We start from the raw sequence: 23,166 nt of genomic DNA, 5'->3' as shown, positions 1-23,166 counted from the left end.
AGGTCAAGGGTCCCTTGATCCTTCCTGTGAGGGCAGTGGCTCGGCAGTAGCAAGTGTCTAACGACACAAATGATTTGAATCAGAGCACGTTTCACGCAGGAAGGAGCTCATCTGTTGCCACAATCTTCAGCCCTCCCCGCCTCGCACCCAGGAGGGTCACTTCATTTCTATGACCGGCTGGCTCACGTGGGTGCCAGATTTTTGGCCTTTGAGACACCTGCAATGCCACCTTTGGAGACCCCAGGTTGGGGGAGGGGACGAGAGAGGAGGCTGGCGTCCCAAGGGCCCCTAACTTTGCCCAATGCCCTCTCCTCAGATGCTGCTCCTTGGTTCCACGTCTGTACGGGTCCTCGGGGAGGGACTGTTGTGCCTTTAGCGTCTCTGGTACTGCCCATAAATGTCAACAGCGCCCTCTAGTTTTTGTAACAGTCACACATGCCTCCCTGGAAGTAGGGGTGAGATCACTCTAACTGAGAGCTCCTGGAGCCCCTCTTTGGTGCCGGGGAAGTGACTTCCACCCCTGCCAGAATTTTCTCGGCATAGAAGCACGGAGACACAGAAGCCAGTGGCAATGGCTGTTTATTATAACAATGCCCCCAAGTGAGGGAGAGAAGGGAGGGCCCAAGCCTGGAGAGGTAGGCAGCGGGTATGCGTGAGCAGGAAAGTGTGGAGAGCCTCCACAGCCACTGGGGAAGTGGCACTTAATCTTCAGTAGAATATACTCAGAGAGGGAGAGAGACTGGGGGAAATCCAGCCACCAGAAGCTGGCTGGGGAAAAAGAGAAACACTTTGGGCTGGGGGGTGGGGGGGTTGGGCAATGGACGGCCTGGTGCTGGAGTAAGGGGCCCAGGTGCCACTACCTGGAGCCCGTTCCATTGGCAGGGAATGCAGAGCCGAGATCAGTAAGGAGTGCCCTGCCCCTGAGCCCGGAGCCCCGCAGTGGTGGTGGTGGGAGCCGGGCTCTTGGGGCTCCCCTATCCCCACATGGTTGTCTGCAGCCACTGTGGGGAGGAGAGAAGCAGATCCAAGGATGGCAGGGAGGGTGGGGCAGGATGGCTGGGGGAGCAGAGGGCAGGGGGAGCCGTGAGTACCTGGTTCAGATTCAAGCGAATATAGCCAGTGTTCTTGGGGTCCATGGATAGAAAGTATGCTGTTTGGGAGAGGAGGCAAGGGAAGGGGTTTGAGAGCCGAGTCTGGGGTCTGCAAGACCCAATCCCAAAGAAGCAGGAGGTCAGAAAGGGCATCAGAAGCTGTCCCTTGCTGCCGCCAGGCTAACCCTCAGCCCAGGAAGGAATTAATGATAAGAACTCCAAGCCTCGCCATGAGCCACACACAGAGCGTCGCCATGCGTGAAACTCATATGTTCTGTGGCTCCGTCCTATGAGGGCAATACTGTTACTGCCCACATTTTATAGATGAGAACAGAGGACGGAGGCACAGAGAGATAAAGCGACTTGCCCAAGGCACACAGCCAACAAGTGGTGGGGCTGGGATTTGAACCCAGATCGTCTGTGCCCTAAAGAGGGGGATGGTTTGGGAGCAGGGCTCCTCATGTGGGCGTGTGGGAGGCGGCCAGTGGTCCCCGACCCACGGTGGGGAGTGGGCAGATGACTGACTCACTGAACATGGCCTTGAGCCTCAGGAAGCAGCTGATGAAGCTGTCAAAATCCACGATCATGTTATCGTTTGCATACCTGGCCACCAGCACCTGCATCACCTTGTTATTCAGCTTGATGCCTGGGAGAGAGAGGAGTGCGGAGGGGGAGTCCAGCCTCCTGGCCACCGCGTCCTCCCTCGCTGCCCCCAGACCCTCTCCCCTGACCCCCTGCTAACCTGCTTTCTCAATTGCCAAGCGCATCTCATAGGAGTTCAAGCTGCCTGAGTTGTCCTCGTCACACTCTCGGAAGATGTCCTGAAGGGATAGACAGAGGGGGTGTGCATAGCACGGTGGTGGAAATAATGAAATACTTCAGTATAGTTAACCTACAAGGACTACCCAAGACCCCAGCGCTGCCTACCCTGGCCCCCACCCTGAGCGCCCAATATTCCTGTCATCTAGTGACTGTAGGGGGCCTCTGGCAAGGGGAGGGGGCTAAGACCGGAGTCAGGGGTCTGAAAGACCCACTCCCAACTGGGCCCTCTGCACCAGTCCTTTAAACTGGTGATGCCTGGACTATACTGGTTGTTAATCTGACTAGCTAATGCACCAACACTCCAACAGATCCTGTCCTGTGTGTGTGTGTGTGTGTGTGTGTGTGTGTGTCTAGTCAGGGGCTCCAGGTTCTAGCATCGTCCTTACTAATCCCCATCACTCTTGAGGACCTCCCTTTCTCCCCGCCATAAACTGCCCCTTCAGTGTTTTTTACCGTCCATTTCTTGATTTTTTTCCACAGGATCTGGAACTCCAGAAGCCCTAGCTTGCCAGAGCCATCTTTCTGGGGAGGGGGTGGTAGTCAAGGATGCCAGAAGAAGGAGTGAAGAGGGCATCTTGGGGCCAGGGAAGCAGAGAGGCTCGCTGAGTGGGAGACATGAGACCCGGGGATCTTGTGTGGTCACTATGGTAACAGCCAGAAAAACTGGCATCTTTTGCTACCTCAGAGCCTAATCCCCAGCAGGAAGGAGGGCATGCCTGGCCAGAGCGATGGTCACCTGGGGGCCAGGCATGGGGGTAGGGGTGAGGGGCGGGAGAGCACTGGACAAGAAGATACATCCATGAGGTTGACCATACAGCGGCATACATCCAGGCCGAAGCCCTGGGTCCTGAAGTTTCTGACTGTGAGGGAGGGAAGGGGCAGGAAGAGAGAAGGAGGGAGTGGGGCATCGCAGGGGATGCAGGGAGCGGCCTGGGGGGGGGGGTGCAAGCTGCAGGAGAAGGGTTGTGAGTGGCAGGGTAGGGGGGGGTGGAAGACTCACATTTGGTGACCACGTTGTTGAGCAGCTTCTGTAGCTCATACATGCCTATCTCCTTGTCCTAGGAAGGGCGACCATAAATCCCAGCTCTGGCACGTTCCCCCCATCCACCTGCTTTGGGTGCCCAGCCCTCGGCCTCGCACCTCTCCTCCTGCCACTATCCCAAACAAATGTATGAAGTCCTGGTCTACGTCATTCTCACAGAACTTCTCCTGGAGGGAAAGGAGTGGGAAAGGGACCCAGTCAAGAAAGTTCCTTCACATTCCTCAGATGCTTCCTCTGGTCCCTGGACCCCACAGCCTCCCCTCACCTCCTGGAGTAGCTCAGCACAGTTGGCTTCATCCAGTTCCCTGCGCAAAAGTGAAGGAAGGTTCATGGTTATGCGGGATCAGGGAGACAGGGAATTTAGTGGGGTGCTTGTGGGGAGATCATGTCGTGTATCTGAAGCAGCGTGGAACAGGTTCCATGGGATCTGGGTTCTGATTCTGGCTTGCTACTGAGACTCCCCTTCCGTGTGCCTCAGTTTCCCTGATTTAAACTAGGGACAGAGTTGGGGAGGACCAGATGACGGCCCCCTGAGCTTGACATCCTACAGCTCTTGGGCAGGTGGTCTTGGAGCGGTGAGGTAGGGCTCCTCACCAGGACTCGCTGTGCTTTTCTGTGAAGACCCGTAGCAGGAAGTCGGCATCTCTGTGTGGCTCAAAGGTGGAGGGAATGATGACATATTCCCCCGGAGGCAGCCGGAGATGACTGCTCACCTCCCGCGAATTAGTGAAGATCTCTGAGAAGCCATGGTCCTGATACTTTATGAAGAAGTCCTTCTTCAAGCGAGTATCCTGGATGTTCTGAAACTATATGTGCCTTGGAGGTGGGTACAGGGCTGGCATGTGAGTATAGGCAGAGAGGGACCCCAAAAGTGAAGCTTACTTGGGCAAGTCTCCGGGGGAGGCATTACCACAAACTGACCAGTCCTGGATACCACCCAGCTGGCAGGTAACCAAAGTATCCCCTGCCCGACTCCCTACTCCTTGATCTCCTGCCCTGACTCCCATCCGGGGCCCCAACGCAGTAGAATCCTAACCCAGTAGCCCTGAAAGCCCTTGGCTGAATTCTACCCCTTGCCCATCCACATGCAGCCAGAGGTGGGGCAGTGCCTGCCCAGAATCAAGCCCATGTCTTCTGTACCTCCTTTGGGACCTAGGAAGAGAAGAGAGAGGAAGGCCAAACTCCCAGGATGGTGAAAGGGCTCAGGCCTGTAGAAGTCAGGCAGTGTGTGTGTGTGTGTGTGTGTGCACGCGTGCACATGTGTGTGTGTTGGGGGTGTTACAGCGGGACACTGGTGGTGGTGGGGGGCATAGGTTCTGACAGCCAAAAGTCCTAACGTTAACATTAATAATCCCTCAGTTTTGGACAACAAAGCATAGTTTACACAAAGTTTTGCCAGGGGGAGGTTTTTATCCCTGCAGGTCAAGGATAGGAAACCGAATCCCAAGAGGTGAGGTAACGTGCCCAATTTCACACTGCTAAAAAGTGAAAGAGCTAGGATGAAAGTCGAGGAGAGCGTTTTCCAGAACACGAGCATTTTCCATGGAACACTTGTATCCTGCAGTAGTTAACAGGTGATTATTGAAACTGGCCATTGAACACAAATATGTTTGTAAAAAGGTGAGTTAAGCCAAGATAAGTAGGTTGTAAGGGATCCTGGGTAGCTCAGTCAGTTGAATGCCCGGCTCCTGATTTCGGCTGAGGTCACGATCTCACGGTTCGTGAGTTCGAGCCCCACATTGGGCTCTGCGCTGGCAGCACGGGGCTTGCTTGGGATTCTTTATCTCCTGTCTCTCTCTTTCTCTCTCTCTGTCCCTCCCCTGCTGTCTCTCTCTCTGTCTCAAAAATAAATAAAATAAACAAAAAAGATTAAGTGGGTTGTTGCCCTGTAGGGATGACAAAAACCCATAGCTGATGCCCTGTAGAGCCCCAGGTGGGAGGTAGAGTATATACCTTTCCTGAAGGACCACAGCTAACCTTGGAAATATATATATATTTTAAATGTCTTGAGTGTTTCTTTATTCTTTAGACAGAGAGAGAGAGAGAGAGAGAGAGAGAGAGAGAGAGAGTGTGAACGGGGAAGGGGCAGAGAGAGAAGGAGACACAGAATCTGAAGCAGGCTCCAGGCTCTGAGCCGTCAGCACAGAGCCCGATGCAGGGCTCAAACTCATGAACTACAAGATCATGACCTGAGCTCAATTCAGATGCTTAACCGACCGAGCCACCAGGCACCCCTAACCTTGGAAATATCTTCAGGCATGTCTGGTGGGCTCCCAGCCTAGGAGGAAGGCAAGGCTTATGTCTCTCTCTCTTTTTTTTTTTAAGATGAAGTATCTTATAATTTTTAAAATGTTTTTATTTATTTTTGAGACAGAGAGAGACAGAGCATAAGCAGGAGAGGGACACACAGAATCCAAGGAGGCTCCAGGCTCTGAGCTGTCAGCACAGAGCCCAATGCGGGGCTCGAACTCGTGAACTGTGAGATCATGACCTGAGCGGAAGTCAGATGCCCAACCGACTGAGCCACCCAGGCGCCCCTTGTGTCTCTTTTTGTTCACTATTGGACCAGTGGAGATTGGACTGGTGGCTGGGTAACTATTCGAACAAATTGTCATTTATAGGATTTCGCAAAGCACAATTTCAGAAATGTGGTCAGGGATATCTCTTGGCTGCTGGAGTCAACGCTCTGGGTGGTGTGTCTGGGCGGGTGTGTGTGTGGGGGGACACCTGGGGACAATGTGAAGTCTCAGAACACCTGGGAATCAGGACATAATCTGCTTCTGAGCCTTGGGTGTGTGAGCTTGGGCAAGTAACCTCACCTCCCTGGCGCTCTGTCTCCTTCCTCTTCTTGGAAGGCGTTACTATTCATTAAGGCCTCTGGCAGGGTCTTGAAGGGGGTGAGGCCAGGAGAGGGAGCAAGAGTGGCTGGGGGAGGTGGTGGAGCACCCACCGAGTAGATGACAAATCCAATGGTCTGCAGCTGGGCTCCGAGGGGCCGTGCCCGTCGCCAGTTCTTCTGCATCAGGGCCACCAGGCAGGTGCAGACAACTTCGTCGTCCTCTGGGTCGTCATCCCCCTCCGGGAGAGAAATCCTGAACTGGGGGTTGGTCCAGAATGTGTCTGTGGAAGAAGCAGGTCAGCATGGCTCTGCCCTTCCCAGGGTGGACCGGCTTCCCGGCCACACACCTGCCTCCTCGGCGGGGCCTCGTGGGATCTGCCGGTCCCCTGACCCCTTCGCGGACCCCGAATCCCCTCACCCACCGGGGTGGTTCCTGCAGCCCCCCGCAGTGCTGCCCCGCCGCCAGCTGCCCTCGCAGAAGGTGGTGTGCCAACAGCCCCTGTCGTCCCAGGAGAGCGTGTCAGGCGTCAGGTTGCAGATCTCCAGGAGCGTGAAGTTGTCCAGGAAGTCTTGGTAGGACATCCTGTGGTGGAGGGCACAACGGCTAGAGCCTGTGGCACCGTCACACCCAGAGGCTCCCCCTCAGAGCCTCCCCATCAAAGGCAAGGGTGGGAGGGCGGCAGAGGAGATGAAGGGACGGGCGTGGGGGCAGAAGGAAGCCCACCCAAGCTGCACTGACCAGAACTCCCCATCTTCCCTCTTCTGAAGCAGCTGTTTCTGGGTTTCTGGGGCCACTTTGTCCCACTCGCTGGCACTGGATCAGAGACAGGAGGTGGAAGGAGAAGGGCAGGGCTCAGAAGGTATTTTGTTCCTCCCCAAGGGATTCCCTCCCCGCTGAACTCCGGCCGCTGGGGGTCCTGAGTTAGAGGGAAAGACACTAGTGGGGAGGGGCTGGTCCTGGGACGCCAGCGGGTCCATCTGTGACACTGCCTGGCTCGTGGGCCAGCCGTGAGCTCTGCTCCTCACCTGACAGTGCTGCTCAGGGGCACCTACTTGTCACTCCAGGCTCCATTCCACTCGATCCGGCCCCAGGGATTCCGGACCCGAATCAGGGTTTCCGTCCTGCCTCTGTAGAAGACCTGGCGGAAAGGGTGTGGTGGCAGGGGTGTGGCTGAAGGTCCCGGGGCAGGAGGGACTGTCCTCCTTGTTCTGTGTCTCCAGGTAGGGTGCCCTTGGCAGACTCACATCATGGAGGCCGGTCACGGAGTATGCGTGCCCTTTCACTAGCATCCTCTGGGTCATGGCCTCCAACTCACTGTCGCTGGTGACCTACAGAACAGAGAGGAAAGAAAGGAATTCAGGATCCGGTCAGATGCACCAGGGCACCCGAAGAGATGTGAGGACTCTTGGGGTCCAGGGTTTTTTTTTTAAGTTTATTTATTTTGAGAGAGAGAGAGAGAGACAGAGAGGCAGGCAGAGGGAAGGAGAGAGAGAATCCCAAGCAGACTCCATGCTGTCAGTGCAAAGCCGGACTCAAAACTCCATCCCATGAACCGTGAGATCACGACCTGAGCCAAAATCCAGAGACAGACGCTTAACCGACTGAGCCACCTAGGTGCCCCCTGGATGGCACAGTCGGTTAAGCGTCCAACTTCGGCTCAGGTCACCATCTCGCGGTTCCTGAGTGCGAGCCCCGCGTCGGGCTCTGTGCTGACAGCTCAGAGCCTGGAGCCTGCTTCCGATTCTGTGTCTCTCTCTCTCTGCCCCTCCCCTGCTTGCACTCTGTTTCTGTCTCTCAAATATAAATAAACATTTAAAAAATCTGTCATTTCAAGCCTGCCATGTGAATGGATTCGTACAGTATGGAACTCTCTTGGTTTTCCCCACGCAGCATAATTCCCTTGGGATTCACCCAAGTAGTTGCATGTATTGGTAGTTCATTTCCTCTTATTGCCGAGTTATATCCCATGGCCTCTGGGCACCGCAGTTTAACTATTCACTCCGTGAAGGACGTCTAGACTGTTCCCAGTTTCTGGCTACTATGAACAAAGCCGCTATGAACATTTGTGTGCCGGCTTTCATGTGCTTGTAAGTCTTCGTTTCTCGGGGTTACATGCCCAGGGTGCAAAGGCAGGGTCGTACGGTTCCACCCCGGGCTCATTTATTTCTTTGAATAAATATTTGCTGGGTGTCTCTTGCATATGCCAGGCAGCATCCTAAGTCCCAGGATCCGGCAGTGAATGAGACAGGTGACTGCCCCCATGGAATACGAAACTGTCGGGAGAAGATAGGCTGGGAACAACTATATTGATAAGTGAGACCATTTCAGATCACAATACATGCTGGGGGGAGAATAAAAACAAAGTAGAAAGCAAAGGGAGGTAGGAGCAGCTGGTTTAGAGTGGGAGGTAGGGAAGAGAGGCCTGAGGAAGGGGCATTTGAACTGAAATGTGAATGAGAAGGGGCTAGTCGCGCAGCTACCTGGGGGAAAGAACCATCTGGGTGAAAGCAACCGCAGGTACAAAGGCCCTGAGGCAGGACCCAGTATGGCTTACTTCGATGCAGCAGCCCATGAGGGAGGATCGCTCTATGGCCTTCCTAAGAATCCTCAGCAGGTTCCGAGGGGGCTTCTGGAGTTGGAGGCTATAGGTCACGCCCCCTGTGAAGTCTTCAAAGCCCTCTACTGTGTTGCCCCCCGACAGAGCTTCATAGGACCCATTCAGCCTGTGGGCACAGAGAGGGCACTTTTATGCTCTGGGTTAGAGATGCCAGCTTGGACACGAGTGGGTGTGGTGAGGGCAGGAAGGGATGCCCTGACCTCCATCTGCCTTTTCCCCTGAGTCAGCTGCCCCCATAGCTGCCAGTTGTTGGGCAGGCTTGGAGGCAAGCCCAGGCTTGGGGCACTCACTTGGCATATGCCTTCTCCAGCAGGGCACTCCAGAACTCAGCGCGCTCAGCAGAGTGCACGAACACCAGCTTGCCATTCTTTGTGGGCAGCCGGTCATCCACCACCACGTCCATCCATTGTCCAAACTGCCAAATCTGTGGGCAGCAAGGTGGACCTCAGTGGGGCTTAAGACACGTGTGTGCCCCCGGCCATCCTACAAGCACATGCGTGCGTGTAGGCACACACCCTCACACCCACCCCACCCCCGCTGCCGTATATGAGAACTGTGTTACACGAGCACCTCCTGGTGGCCAGGATCAGTGACACGCCAGTGTCAGAGAGCCCACTCCCCAGAAGGGCTGAAAAGTGAGTGAAAAGCTATGAAAAGCCTGAAGGTCACCCCAAGCCTCATCTCCAGTTTCTGCCTTGGGCCCCAGAGGGACCCCACCCACATTTTGACCTTGGCTGGGCTTTAGGATTTTAAATTTGGAATTAAAAAAATTCTTGTGATTCTCAGAAATATTTTGCGACACGGGCAATGTGTCTACATGTCGCTAAGTTTAAAGAGCAGATTACCAAAACTATGTGACAGCGACTCCCAATGTCATACACACGCACACACATTCACACACACGCGTGTGTTCTACCAACAGGAAGAGACAGAGAGGGAGAGGGAGAGAAGCAGGAGAAGGAGGGCCACCAACAACAGATCATTATTATTATTTTCTTTGAGGGCTTCAAAAAATTAGCTTACGTGATTTCTTTAGTGACCAGATATTTCTCTGATAATTAGACAAAAATCCACCCTAATAAATGTCATTTTTCACAAAGAAAAAATGTAACTTCAAAGCAAATATAATTCTTCTTCTTCCTCCCTACCCGCTTTGTCTCTGTCTCTGCCACACATACACACACACACACACACACACACACACCACAAAACAACTCTGGCTTTCAAATCATCCTTCACCTGAAAATGGAAAATGCCTGCATAGTTTTTCTTGAAGCTCTGCCCCTTGGGTACCACACGGTACAGCAGTTTGGGGCAGGTGGTGAGGGAGCCAATGGCAGCCAGCAGCCAGCAGTCCCCTGGAAAGACAGGAAGGGGGTTGCCTCTCCTGTACTCCCAGGAACTGACTCTGTGGCCCCCTCCCTTAGCCTTGTCACTAAGAAGTGTTCAGGAAGGAATCTAGTAGGGGAGAAACAGGGCTGAAAGAACAGGCTCTGGCGGGGGGGCGGGGGAGGTGAGCCTCTTTACCTTCTGTATTACAGAAGAGATTCACAAATTAGAGCTGGATGCTTTTGGTTTCAGATTTGGGGAGGAGGTATTTGGCTTTCGTCTTGCTTCTCACTCTGGGATATACTTTCTTTGGGAAAGAGCCAGTTTTCTACCCCCTTCCCCCCCTGCCCCCGAACAAATCCAGTCACCTTTCCCCATGCCCTGCACCCTTCTACGCCATGATTACATTAGTGTAGCAATCAAGACATCTCTCCCTGATATCAGTCACGTAACACCAGACACCCAAGGGGCTTAGTCTGTAGCCCAGCTAGGTCCCCGGGGCTAGGCATCGATGGGGCACAGGGGCAGTAACTCTGGTTTGAGGTCACCCATCGGGTTCTCTCTCCTGGGTATCTCAGATGTCCTGGGGTGGCCATGGGGCAGGGTGGTAGCCTGAGTGAGTGTCCTGGGCCAGGCTGAGGCTGAGGGGCTCTAGGAAAGCTACTGCGATGACCAATGGCTTCCTAGTTGCCTGGGGTACCCTTAGTGGGAGGCAGAGGGTGGGAAAAGGAGGCTTAAGGACACTCCAATCCTCCATTGCCAAAAGGACACCTAAATAGGGAGAAGCCAGGTCACTTCCTGGGGCCCAGTAAGCCACGGTGACAGACACGGGGCCTGAGGTCTCCTCGGTTTCTGCCCTGCCTACAACTTGCCCTTTTCTCTGCCACAAATACGACAGAACTCAGCCCCAGAGGAAGCCCATGCTGGTCTGATCCCTGAAAATGCGATGAGGGGTTTGGAGGAATCCTTCCTCAAAGAGGAAGATATCCCTTGGGGTTGTCATGGAAGCCCATGGGAGAGGGGGCTGAAGAGCCTAGTGCTCCTTTACTTAATACGTCAGACTAAGGAAGTTCTGGAACCGGCACCGGCTTACAAATATGTCCACAAGCTCTTTGACAGTCCTCTCAGGAGGTGGAGTCTAATTCCCTTCCCTTGAGTGTGGGCCAGATTTTGTGCTTGCTTCTAACAAATGGAATGTGGTGGAGGTGACCGCGTGTGTTCTCCCGAGACTAGGCGGGAAAAGGCATGATGGCTTCCTCTTTGTTCTCTCCCTCATATCATTCCGTCTGGGGAAATCCGTTACCATGTTGTGTGGACACTCAAGCGGCCCTATGGAGAAGCCTACGTGGAAGGGAACTGAGGCCTCCTGGCCCGTGAGTGCGCCATCTTGGAAGTGGATCCTTCAGCTCCCGTGAAAGCCTCAGGTGAGCACAGCTCTGCCTGACATCTTGACTGCAGCCTCAGGAGAGACTCTGAGCCAGACCCACCCACCTATGCTTCTTCCAAATCACTAACCCACAAACACGGAGATGATAGATATTTGTCGTTGCCCGGGGCAGTTTATTGTGTGGCAATGGGTCACTAGTATACCACCCAGCTTACTCCCAGACCCAGCTAGCAGCGGGAGGGGCTGGGATCAGACCCGGGGGGCGGGTAACAGGAAGAACATACTTGACAGTCTCATCCTCTCCACAGAAACAGAGGGGCAGGGAAGCAGGAGAGGTTGTCTGAATCTAGGAGTCCCAGCTTCCCATCCTCAAAAGACACTCTGGCACTCCCCCTACCTCAGCCTTCTTCCCCGATTCACCCCCTCCCCCCGACCGGCTTTTTTGCTCCTCACTCACCAAGTACACCCTGGCAGATGTCTGTTGGACTGATCCCATTCATAATGAAATGAGGATTGCTTGTGATTTCCTGCAGTAAAGGAATAAAGGTCTTAGAGGGTCCAGGACGTGGCCCGCCCCCCTCCCCGGAACCTCCATCTCGCCATTCCCGGGGCATGATGCCCACCTCCAAGTTCTAGGGGAAAACAGGGTGCAGGAGGGCACAAGACCAGTTTGACGTAGTTGTCGGATGTGATAGCAAAGGTCAGTGAGTGACTTTCCCAGGGGTTATCTGAGAAGTTTTGCTTAAGCATGTCCAGAACTGTCTCCAGCCCTGACGGAGGTGGAGACTAGTCCCAGGGCCAGGATTGGGGAGGTTGGGAGATTGGAAATTTCAAAGCGACTGGGACATTGTTACAAACAGCCCTCCACCCCGAAGATGAGTCCATGCCTTCCCTCCCAGTACCCACACTGGGCCTCTGCCAGGAGATGTTCTGCACGCTTTTGGAGTTGGGACCCAGATCCTTGAAGCCCAGGGACCTGGGTTCGGCAGGGAAAAAGGAGTCCTCGAACAGCTCCCCCTTCCTCAGACAGGTGGCTTGCAGGTCCTCAAAGCTCTGGTTATGGAAGTTCTGGGCGTTGTGGTGTTGGCCCATGCCCTTGGCTTTGAGTCGGCAGTGGGTGATGTGAGCCGCCATTCCCTGATTGGTGAAAACCGCCTCCGCTTGATAATGAAAAGACAAACAACCCAATTAAAAAATGGACAAGGGATCTGGACAGATTTCTTTTTGAAGATATGACCAACACTCATATGAAAAATTGCTCAACACCACTGGTCGTCAATGACAAATGCAAATCAAGGCCACAGTGATACACCCCTTCGCACCAGCTAGGATGGCTATAATAAAGAAGACTGATAATAACAAGTGTCGGCAAAGATGTGGAGAAGTTGGAACCTTCATACTTTGCTGGTGGAAATTTGAAAGGGTGCTGCCACTTTGGAAAATGGCCTGGCTCTCCCTCTAACAGTTAAACATAGAGTTATTACCGTATGGCCCAGCAGTTCCACCTCTAGGCATATACCTGAGAGAAAGGAAGCTATATGTCCGTACAAAAAGTTGGACACAAATGTTCATTGCATTATTCACAATAGCCAACAAGTGGGAGGAGACCCCAAATGTCCAGCAGCTGATCAATGGGCACCAAAAATGAGAAACAGACATCCAACGGAATATCATTCGTACAAGGATATCATTCAAAAAGAAATGAAGTTCTCATCCATGCTACGACATGGATGTAGGAGAAAGAAGGCAGTCACGAAGGGCCACCTATTGTATGATTGATTTATATAAAATGCCCCAAATAGGCCAATCTACATAGAGATAGAGAGTAGTAGAAGGATGTGGTCTGAGTCAAACAGAGCCCAGTTGGTGCCAGGGCAGGGGAGGAATGCATAGTGAGGAAAAGAAGGGGCAGCTACAGGGAAGGGCAGGAGGGTTCTGGGGTGTCTAGAGGTGAGACCCAGATTGAGCACACAGAGGGCTGAGTTGCACAGAGGCAAGAGCAGGGGGTCTTAGCTATTCGTCCTCCCTTGTTGACAGACAGGGAGAAGAGTTACAATTGCAGAGCTAACAGTGCCGAGTGCCTGCTCTGTGCCAGGCACACCAGCCCTGAGAAAGATCCATGCAATACCCTCAATTACTGGAAGAGGAAGCAGGGACCTGGAGGTCAAGGAATTTGCCCAAGGTCACGGGGTGAGGGCTGGGCATGGGTCTAAGTCTGACTGCAGATCCCAAACGAGGCCCGTGATCTTTTCCTTTTTTTTTTTTTAGTAAAAAATCTTTTTTTAACGTTTATATATTTTTGAGAGAGAGAGAGAGAGAGACAGAGCCCAAGTAGGAGAGGGGCAGAGAGAGACAGAGGCACAGAATCCAAAGCAGGCTCCAAGCTCTGAGCTGAGCTTGAATCCATGAGCTGTGAGATCATGACCTGAACCAAAGTCAGATGCTTAACTGACTAAGCCACCCAGGCGCCCTGACCCATGACCGTGACCTTTTCCTGATGCTACCTCCTAGAGGGAGGCGCCTCTCCTCAGAGGGAAGTCCTGTGGAATTAGCACCATCTTCCCATCTTCACCAACTAAGGGGATCACGGGCCACTTGTGGCTAAATTTATCTGAGGCCTCTTTACTCTTCAAGCTACCCCAACCAAGCCAACCCATTCCTCTGTCCCACATCAGCGTCTCCTTGGGACTTCTCTAGGTCCGGTAACGCTCCTGTTGTCTCCCCCTGGAGCCTGACAAACCCAAACCAGGCTGCCACCTAGAGGCCCAGAGCCTTCCTGCACAGGCAGCCCCTGTTTCTCAGATGTACCAGATCGTTCTTGCCTATGTGCCTCCGCCCGGGGTCATTCCTGATCCCACGCACACACCTGGTCCACTGGAGACAGTCCTGCTCAGTCTTCCAGTCCCTGCTCAATGCCATCTCCTTGGGGAAGCCCTCCCCTAACGTGCCCAGGCAGAGTGTGGGGCCGCCGTCACGTCTAACACTTTCCTTTGTTGTGACACCCGTCACTGCCTGCCTGCTGAGTTGACTTGTCTGTGAGCTCTCAAGGGTGGACATGGGGGCTCCTCTGTCCACTATTAGGTTCCATCTGTCTCTTGGGGCGCCTGCATGGCTCAGGCAGGTAAGCATCTGACTCTTGACATCGTCTCAGGTGATGATCTCGCGGTTCATGGGTTCGAGCCCCATACTGGGCTCTATGTTGGAGCCTACTTGGGATTCTTTCTCTCCCTCTCTCTCTGCCCCCCCCCCCCCCCCGTGCACTCACTCTCTCTCCTCTCTCCAACTAAGTGAATAAACTTAAAAAATAAAATACAATGAACTCCATCTGTCTCATAGAGCACCTGGCCCCAGCAGGGGCTCAGAAATGCTTTCAGTGGATGAATGAATGAATGAATGAATGAATGCCTTGCATTGCACTGTAGTGATTTTTCATCTATGTTTGCAAATCTCTGTTTTCTCTCTCCTGCCCTGACCCCCAGCTGCCTGTCCCTCTTTGGTCCCTGATATACTATACACTTTATTTATTATTTGTCTCCCTCACTAGAATGAAAGCTTAGGAGAGCAGGGGTTTTTGTCGTTTGTTTGCTGCTGCATTGGCACATAGTAGGTGCTCGATAGATGTTTTGAATGATGTTCCCCAGTGCTCCTAGAAGGGAGGAGCATCTTAGTTTCTCTCTGTGAAGGGATAGATGGTCATGTGGCTCGTCCCTGGGACCCTCCACTCCATTAGGGAGAATCCCCCCAAAGAGCTGACCCCAGAGCAGGTGCCTGGTAAATGGAGGGACCTGCAGACTCCCACCCACCACTGCCACGGGCCATGCCTGGGCTGGGGACAAAAAAGAGCTCACCCCAGCCTAGGGAAGACAGAGCATTGGTGCAGGCGATGAGCAAAGTCCTTGACCACAGCATAAAGGCTTCTCTGGGGTCCCCCTTTGGGGTCCCTGGGGCCTGGAGTTTCCTGGCCCCCACTGAGAAAAGTCCATTGGCTCTAAGGATAAGAATGAGTTTGCTGAATAGAGACTTGGGACCCTGTCTTTTGCCTCTTCCACAGAGCCTATGGTTTGTGACGAGAAGATACTAGGATTCTCCCCCAGGTGTAAAAGTAACTAGCACCAGGGCGCCTGGGTGGCTCAGTTGGCTGAGCGTCCAACTCTTGATATCGGCTTGGGTCTTGATCTCGGGGTCGTGAGTTCAAGCCCCGCACTGGGCCCCAGAGCCTACTTAAAAACAAAAAAAGTAACTAGCACTTACAGAGCAGTTATAAAAATAATAGTTAACAGTGTTTGAGGACTCAGTGTGTACCTGGCATGGTTCTAAATGCTTTACCTGCATTACTTCAAGGAATCCTCACAACGCTGTTGGCTGGGCTTATTATTATTATGTCTCCCTGCTACAGGGGGGAGAACCAAGGCCCAGAGAGGTTGAACTTCCTCAAGGCTGAATACCTGGTGGGCAGCAGAGTCAGTGAGGGTCACACCTAGGCAGGCTGGTCCATGCTCCTACCCATCACTCACGGCTTAGGCTTCCTCCACTTTCCTACAGCCTCTAGGCGGTCTTTGTGAAGTCACCTCCCTTTAGGCAGCTGATTCCTCTTTTGCAGCCCTGGGCTGCCCCATACCAGAGTGGATAGCTGTGTGACCTCGGGCACGCTGCTTTATGTCTCTGAGCCTTGGTTTTCTCATCTCTCTAAAGAGGCCGTCACATCCTACCTTGTAGGGTGTTTCAGGATTAAATGGTGCAACAGACATGAAAAAGGCTGGCGTTCACGAGGCACTCAGAAATTGTGGGTTGCCTTCTCGCTGACCCGGCTGGGTAGCTAGTATTTATGGAGTTCCTCCTGGGATCATATAGCACCCCTCCTCCCTCCCAGGACTCAGTGATCATAAGGATGCAGGAACACTTGTACTCTACATGTTGGGATCTTCTGTGAGCCTGTCTGTCTCTGCTGCTCCGTTTGCGCTCCTTGAAGCAAACTGTAGCTCGTCTCAGCCACATCTTTGGAGCATGTATTCTGTGCCGGGCACCGAGGAGTCAGAAGCGAACCCACCCCTGCATGGAGCTCTGAGAGGACCCTCCTCCGACTATCCTCCTTCAGGTTCAGCTTCATGGGCCACAGAGGCAGGGAGAAGGTGCCAGGGAGAGAGGCCACCAGGTCGGGTGGGATAATTGGGAGGTTCTTGGGGAGAGTGACTGCCCCCTTTTCCCTCCTCTAAGTTCACTCCACTCCCCTAAGGTAGGGGTGTGTTGGGGACGCAGGGGAAGAAGTGGCTAATTTCTTTGCTCAAAGAGCAGGGGAAAGACTTAGAGGGAGGCCTGTGGTGGGGGGACAAATCTTGGGGGGTGAAGAAGGGGTCCAGATGAAGAGGGTCCAAAGAGGCAGGGGGCAGAACATCCCTGAGGGGGACCCTCAAGGGGACCCGCCCCTTCCCTGGGGGAGGCCCTGGTCCGCAGAGGTACAGGAATGGTATGAGCCCATCAGCGCCTACCTGGGGAGTACAGCATGCTGGTGGCTAGCGTGATGCTTGACAGTTGAAGGTTCTAGGTGGGGAGGGGGAGGGGGAGGGGAGCCCCACCCCCACCCAGAACTCTTCCAATTGCAGTGGGAGTCCCAGGGCAGTGGCATCCCTGAGGACTGGTTTTGTCTCATCACCTGGCCCTTACCCAGTGTCGTCAGCAGGGCAGGAACGACTAGGCCCATCTGAGCTACATCTAACTTACAGCCTGCCTGGAGGCCTTAGGGCAGTGGTCCTCAACCTGCGAGATAGTGCCCCAGGGACCACTTAGCAATGTCTAGAGACATTTTTGGCTGTCATAACTGGGGACCAGGTGGGTGCTACTGGCATCCAGAGGGGAGAGGCCGGCGATGCTGCTAAGCGTCCTGTAGTGCTCAGGGTGAGAGACCGGGGGGTGAGCGAATGGCCTGAGGTCATTCAGACAATGAGGTGAACCGCTCTGTGCCCTTCCACTACGAGGTCGCCTTAGGTCGACTCTGACTTGGCTGCCCCCCGGCAGTGAATGTACTGGGCTCCCCTGCGGGTCTAGAAGGACCACAGGAGGTGCTGGTGTCCAAGAACACTGGAGAACCCCAGGGGGCAGGCCAAGGCTGTGATCATGCCCTCCGATCATCACCCAGCCTGAGAAGTCACGTCCCACCATTCTGTCGCCGGCTTCACTTCCTGTGTACCAAGTCTCCCGGGTCTGAGCGTGTTACTCAGCTGGCTGGCGGGGAGACTTACGCAGACACACACTCCACCACAGTCGTCACCAAAAACGTCTCCAGAGCGGGTGACAGACTCGAGCCCTGACGGGTGGGCTAGGGGCGTGGGCAAGCTGAGACACAGACAGACAGATAAGCCTGGCGGTGGGAAAGACAGGCAGATGGCCAGAGCAACGCAGTAAAACAAAGCATGAAGGGATAGGAAGCTCTCTGGCCCAGGGGTGTCTAGACTTCTCAGGGCACTTTGGAAGAGTGAGGACTGGGTTTGGTCTTCTCCTCGGGCTAGCCCTATGCTTCCAGGGGTCAGGCAGACAGTGAGGGCCGGGGAAGCCAGGATCTAGGCTGCCCTGTATAGCAGAAGCCAGCTACCCTCCTAGGCTGGGTGAGGTGCAGCGCTGAGCCCTTCTGCCGGCTGGGATTGGCTGCCTTCCACCCTGCAGAACAGCCTAGCTCTGCCCAGCACCCCTCTCCCCAGTGCTGTCTCCCTCAGGCCCTGAGGTCAGGTCCCCAGGCCTGCCTACGGAGTCCTGCTCCTGTAGCCTTCTCACGGTCTGGTCTTTCTGGATCAAGAGGCCAGGTTTTCTGGGATGGGGAGGGGTTCTCTCTGTTCCCTGAGGTTTATTTTTCTAATGGCCTCTGGGGCTTCCCTCATACAAGCCTTTCTCACAGATAGCTGTGACAGTGGGGTGTGAGGTCCCTCTCGGCTCCTCGACTCCAACTTTTCAGTGGAGACAGGAAGAAGGGGTCCTGTGGGTCTGGCCATCAGTGGACAGTCTGGGGAAGAGGCTCATCTGCTCCTAGGGAGCCTCCAGTCCGATGGGAGAGTCACCCTCGAGGGGACATGGCCTCTTCCCTGGTGGGGGGCGGGGAGGCCCTGGTCTGTAGAGGTACAGGAATGGTACAAGCCCATCAGCGCCTACCTGGGGAGTACGGCATGCTGGTGGCTATCATGGTGCTTGACAGTTGAAGGTTCTGGGTGGGGAGGGGGGAGGGGAACCCCCACCCCCACCTAGAACTCTCCAATTGCAGTGGGAGTCCCGGGGCAGTGGCACGTTTTAATAGCTGCCTTCCTCTTCTGTCCTCCTTCCCACTGTCCCTCATAGCTGGCATGGTCAGTAACCTAGCCGCTTTCGATCTGCCTGGGCCCTACCCGCCGCCCAGAGGGTCATCTTCCTGTGGAGACAGGAGTCCCAGCACCCCTACCCCGGGGGCACCTCCACCATGCTGGCTGTCTTCACTGTACTGTCCAATCAGGACAAGTCTGAGTCCCTCTCCTCCAGCCCAAGCCTTCCAGGAAGGGGTTGGCCCTGACACCCCAACTAGACCTTTGTATTCTGAAAACCTCTTCATTTCCGAAAGGCAACTTCCCACTGACATGGCACTCTCCCTGTGTGTCTTTGTGTCTTCACAAGGCATTCTGTGTCTCCTTCTCATACAGACACCAGTTGCAGTGGATTAGGGACCTACCCTATTCTAGCGTGACTTCATCTTAACTGTTTACTTCTGCAATGACCATATTTCCAAATAAGATCACATGCTGAGGTACTGACTGGGGGAGTTAGGATTTGAACACGTCTTTGGGGGGACACAATTCAACCCATAACACTCTCCTCGGCGTGGTTAGGCCACTGGCCTGGCTGTCATGTCTATCCAGGGGAAAGAGTGAACTCTTTGACATGAGAAACCTTCCCTATAGTATAGTCTTTCCAAGAGCGTATGACCGTTGAGGATGGGGACTGTCCAGTCGTCCCTGTGTCCCCCCGCCCTGCCTGGTGGAGTGCTGACTACAGAGCAGGTGCTCAGGCCGCTGAATGGAATCATAGAGTCCTGTTCCAAGCCGACCTTGGACAAGTCTTCCCCGCCCCCCTTTCTGGATCTCTCAACTTCCTCATCTATAAGAACATTAATTACAGTTAATTAAGTTCTTATTATGTGCCAAATGCTGGGCTAAGAACTTTCCGCTTGTTTAATCCTTAAAACAGCTCAAGGACGTTATCATTATCCTCACATTACAGATGAGGAAAGTGAGGGCCAGAGGTGACATAATAAGAAATACACACTTGCTCTCTGCCCCTGGTTCCTGGGACAGGACTCCTGAATCCCCTGGAGTTTTGTGAGTGACAACAGCGTCTTTTGTTCTAATGAGGTCACTCCTGGAGATCTCCTAGATAGCCTCAGGATGGGGGCTGATGGCCAGAAAAACCAAGCCGTGATTAGAAACCTGGAACTTTCAGCCCTACTCCTCATTCTCCAGGGAGGGGAGAGGGGCTGGAGATTGACTTAATTATCAATCAGGCCCAATCTGGAGGAAGCCTCCAGAAACATTCCCAAATATGGGGTTTAGAGAGCTTCTGGGTTGGTGACCACATTTACGTGCTGGGAGGGTGGGGCACCCCAACTCCACAGGGACAGAAGCTCTTATGCTTGGGACCTTTCTGATCTCACCTTAGGTACCTCCTCAACCAGCCACTCACTGGTGTCCTATAATATATCCTTTTACAAGAAACTGATAAATGTGTCTCCCTGAGTTCTGCTGAGCTGTCGTAGTAAATGATAAGATTTTTTTAAAAAGCTTCTTTATTTGGGGGGGCAGGGCAGGGAGAGAGAATCCCAAGCAGGCTCCGCCCTGTCAGCCTGGAGCCCTGTGTGGGGCTTGAACTCACATACGGTGAGATCATGACCTGAAGTCGGACACTTAGCCAACTAAGCCAACCCAGGCGCCCCTGTCATAGCAAATGATAAAACCTGAGGAAGGGCTACAAATCCTGATGTATAGGCAGTCGGGCGGAAGCGCAGGTGACAACCTGGGCATCTGATGCTAGCTCCAGGTAGACGGCGTCAGAACTGAATGGAATTGTGGGACACCCAGCTGGTGCCTGGATAGTTGGAGAGTCGGTTGATGTGGGAAAAGCCCCCTTCCTTCTTTTGGTGTCAGAGCATTTCGTGTGTGAGGACAACAGGAGCTTTCCTGTTCAAGAGGCACGATACAACTCGCCCAGCGTCACTCAGCTGGTAAGTGGCTGAGCTGGGACTTGAACCTAAATCCTCAGCTCTTGCCCATTATCTTCTGCCGGCCCCAGCTGGAAAGGGAGGGAGGAGAGGCGGACTCTGGGGCTCCCTGTGGCCTCCTTCTGTGACTCCACCGTCGCACCTCGAGGATCCTTTGCGGCACCCAGGGCGAAGCCGGACCCTCAACCCCGGTTCAGGAAATGTTTGTCAAATGAGCATGTTGTGATTTCCCTCTCTGACCTGGGTTCTGCCTGTGAGGGGGCACCAGAGGCAGGGGCTGGGTGGTTGCGGGCATCTTCCTGTATCACAGTCTCCCACCTCGGGGCCGTGCTCGCCCCAGGACCTGTGTTCAGTTTGCTGTTTCGGCATCATCTGGAGTTTCACAACTGGCAACACTTGAACCTGGCTTTGGGCTTCGTGAGGTAGGGTTAGGGGAGAAGACCCTGTAAGGTGGGGTTAGGGGAGACCCCGCCTCGAGGGAAGCCAGGCAGGTGAGGAATTTGGGGGTCTAGGCTGAGGTCTGTCCCAGGCCACACTGCGCAGCTAACGGGGTTTTCCAGGCAAAGTGGTGCTGTGCCTGCCCACCTGTACAGAGAACACGCTTCGGGGGAGCTGAGGGGCCTTCGTGAACCAAGGTGCTTGGTTCAAAACCTCTCTTGGCTACTTAAAGCACCCCCCTAGGGCCCCCTCTCAATCAACACCAGTGGTCCTTCCCCCGTGACCCAAACACACCTGGTTTCTTCCTTCCTCTGTTTTGTTCCAAAGAACAGATCAGAACCTGTGGGACCTTCACAGGACCCCAGGCGTCCAGCCCCAGAATGCTTCCCTGCTTGCCTACAGCCTCTGCCAGTGAGTCCTTACCTGGACCCCGACCCCTCCCTGTCTGTTCGCTGCCCCTTTACCCAGTTCCCCAGCCTTCCTTCGCCTTCTGGACTTTTCTGTCTGACCTGATGAAGGGTCGCCCCACTGCCCACCGCCATTCCCAGCCTCCCAACACATGCTGGGAGTATTTCTGGTTTAATCCAATGACCCTGGGGAAGGCATCTGGTACCACGCTGGCCATTTTGGCCTTAATAGTTGTGGGTTCTTGTCATTCCTCCTCTTTGGGTGTCAACCTTCTTGGCTGAACAGTAAGAAGTTTGAATAGGCAAGATAGTCCTGATCTGGGGCTCTCATACCACCCTAAGATTTTTTTCACCCTTGTCCTAGCACCCCTGCACCCAAAGTCATGTTAGCAGGAGCAAGGGACATGAGCGCCGTATGCCCCAGGCCCCTCAACTCTGAATTTGGGATAGGGCTTCTTTGAGGACTCAGTCAACTCAGAGAAGGTGGTCAGAAGGGTGCTGGACCTAGTGAGTGCTCAGATCTGTCTCTGGCCTGCCCGCCGGGCCTTGGGCTTCTACAATCAGCCTTGCTGCTATGTCGCCAGCACCCAGCTCAGGGTCTGGAGCACAGGAGTACTCGAGGGGGTTTCATGGAGGGATCAGGGGCTGCTGTCTGAGGCCTCAGAGGCCTGCTGCGCGTGCTCCCTGCTTGAAATTCACAGCCAGTTTCAGCCCACCTACCGGCCGGCGCTCTGCTCCCCAGCCCTGGGACTCTGGGGACCCTCCCTGGAGGTCCACATTTCACAAGACTGTGCATTTGCCGTACATGTGAGGGCTGAGGCCTGGGCCGAGCTGCTCATGGCGGTCCCCCCAGGGAACACTGGCCTTCCAAGCAGGGGACATCTGTCTGTAGCCTGGGAGTGGGTGGGCCCCACACCGTGTGCCTCTTGCCCCCTGCCAGTGCCTGGGCAATCTTTCACGGGCTTTTTGCTTTGTTTGCTATCCCTGCTGTTGGTCGTTTCTGGTCGACTATCCGTAAGCCTTTGTGGTATCTGCCTTTTCTCTTCCTCTGCCTGGTCCCCTGGGGTCTCTCCTCTTCTCTCCTCTGGGAGTTCCTTGACTCACTTTCTTTTCGGGGTCCTGCTGATGGGTGGTGGGTAATGGATGGGTTGGATGTTCAGGGCCATTGGGGTCACTTGGTCATACTCCTTGGTTTTATCGATGAGCAGATAGGTTCAGAGAGGAGAGGCGGCTTTCCGAGGGTCGTGCAGCACGTTAGTGACAGAACCAGGACTGGAGTTCTTGGTTCTCCAGGAGCCAGGAGACCCATTGCACACGCAATGTACGTTGCACGCGACCATGTGGCTGGGTGGGCCTCTCGGGGGTGGGCTACAGTGGCCATAGGAAATTTCTTACAAAAAGTGGATTACTGGGGCGCCTGGGTGGCTCAGTGGGTTAAGCAGTGACTTCGCCTCAGGTCACGATCTCATGGTTTGTGAGCTTGAGCCCCATGCTGGGCTCTGTGCTGACAACACAGAGCCTGGAGCCTGCTTCGAGTTCTGTGTCTCCTGCTCTCTCTGCCCCTCCCCTGCTCACGCTCTGTCTCCCTCTCTTTCAAAAATAAACATTAAAAGGGGCGCCTGGGTGGCTCGGTCGGTTAAGCGTCCGACTTCGGCTCAGGTCATGGTCTTGCGGTGTGTGAGTTCGAGCCCCACGTGGGGCTCTGTGCTGTCAGCTCAGAGCCTGGAGCCTGCTTCAGATTGTCTCCTCTCTCTGCCCCTCCCTCACTTGGGCTCTGTCTCTCTCTGTCTCTCAAAAATAAATAAATGTAAAAAGAAAAATAAACATAAAAAAAAAAAGTGAATTACAGTTGGGTCTGGGGATGTGGGAGATTTGACTGGGCAGGAGACTTGTCGGCCAGGGCCTCAGGCACTCCTGAGGGGGAAGGGACAGACGGGCTGGGGGCCTGGCTCACTGAGATTCTCAGA

General features: G+C 54.2%; 1 protein-coding gene and 1 long non-coding RNA gene across 5 annotated transcripts; one reads left to right on the top strand and one right to left on the bottom strand.

Moving 5' to 3' along the window:
* Positions 1–563: 563 nt before the first annotated feature.
* On the bottom strand, positions 564–18,327 carry CAPN11 (calpain 11). Of its 4 annotated transcripts, none has more exons than XM_040473644.1 (22): positions 18,266–18,327; positions 12,035–12,288; positions 11,586–11,655; positions 9,652–9,770; positions 8,703–8,836; positions 8,350–8,518; positions 7,040–7,123; positions 6,848–6,933; positions 6,534–6,608; positions 6,217–6,377; positions 5,906–6,075; positions 4,096–4,107; positions 3,550–3,761; positions 3,221–3,260; positions 3,054–3,122; positions 2,914–2,971; positions 2,709–2,773; positions 2,367–2,435; positions 1,834–1,912; positions 1,695–1,737; positions 1,092–1,150; positions 564–1,001 (listed from the first exon to the last, which is right to left on the bottom strand). In XM_040473644.1, the coding sequence occupies exons 1-22, from the start codon at positions 18,294–18,296 to the stop codon at positions 709–711; spliced, it is 2,352 nt and encodes a 783-aa protein (XP_040329578.1). In that variant the 5' UTR covers positions 18,297–18,327; the 3' UTR covers positions 564–708. The 4 variants fall into 4 exon arrangements, with proteins under 4 accessions (XP_040329578.1, XP_040329580.1, XP_040329579.1 ...); XM_040473646.1 differs by lacking the exon at positions 18,266–18,327 and adding an exon at positions 16,615–16,650; XM_040473647.1 differs by having other exon boundaries at positions 863–1,001; positions 1,621–1,737.
* LOC121029514 (uncharacterized) lies at positions 3,164–5,372 on the top strand. Its single transcript, XR_005789756.1, has 3 exons — positions 3,164–3,280; positions 3,577–3,778; positions 5,330–5,372. It is a non-coding gene; the product is annotated as an uncharacterized LOC121029514 (long non-coding RNA).
* Positions 18,328–23,166: the final 4,839 nt, after the last annotated feature.

This window comes from Herpailurus yagouaroundi, unplaced genomic scaffold (genome assembly GCF_014898765.1).
Source record: "Herpailurus yagouaroundi ecotype Mexico unplaced genomic scaffold, PumYag 139, whole genome shotgun sequence".
Taxonomy (NCBI): Eukaryota; Metazoa; Chordata; class Mammalia; order Carnivora; family Felidae; genus Herpailurus; species Herpailurus yagouaroundi.
This window is presented reverse-complemented; position numbering and strand designations above follow the sequence as displayed.

Excerpts from the sequence above, each read along its gene's own strand:
- CAPN11 (XM_040473644.1), bottom strand. The coding sequence starts at position 18,296 with ATGATAGCCACCAGCATGCCGTACTCCCCAG. Across the intron at positions 8,519-8,702 it reads CTGGAGAAGGCATATGCCAA|GCTGAATGGGTCCTATGAAG; the intron begins GTGAGTGCCCCA and ends CTGTGCCCACAG. Across the intron at positions 6,934-7,039 it reads CCGTGACCGGCCTCCATGAT|GTCTTCTACAGAGGCAGGAC; the intron begins GTGAGTCTGCCA and ends CCTTTCCGCCAG.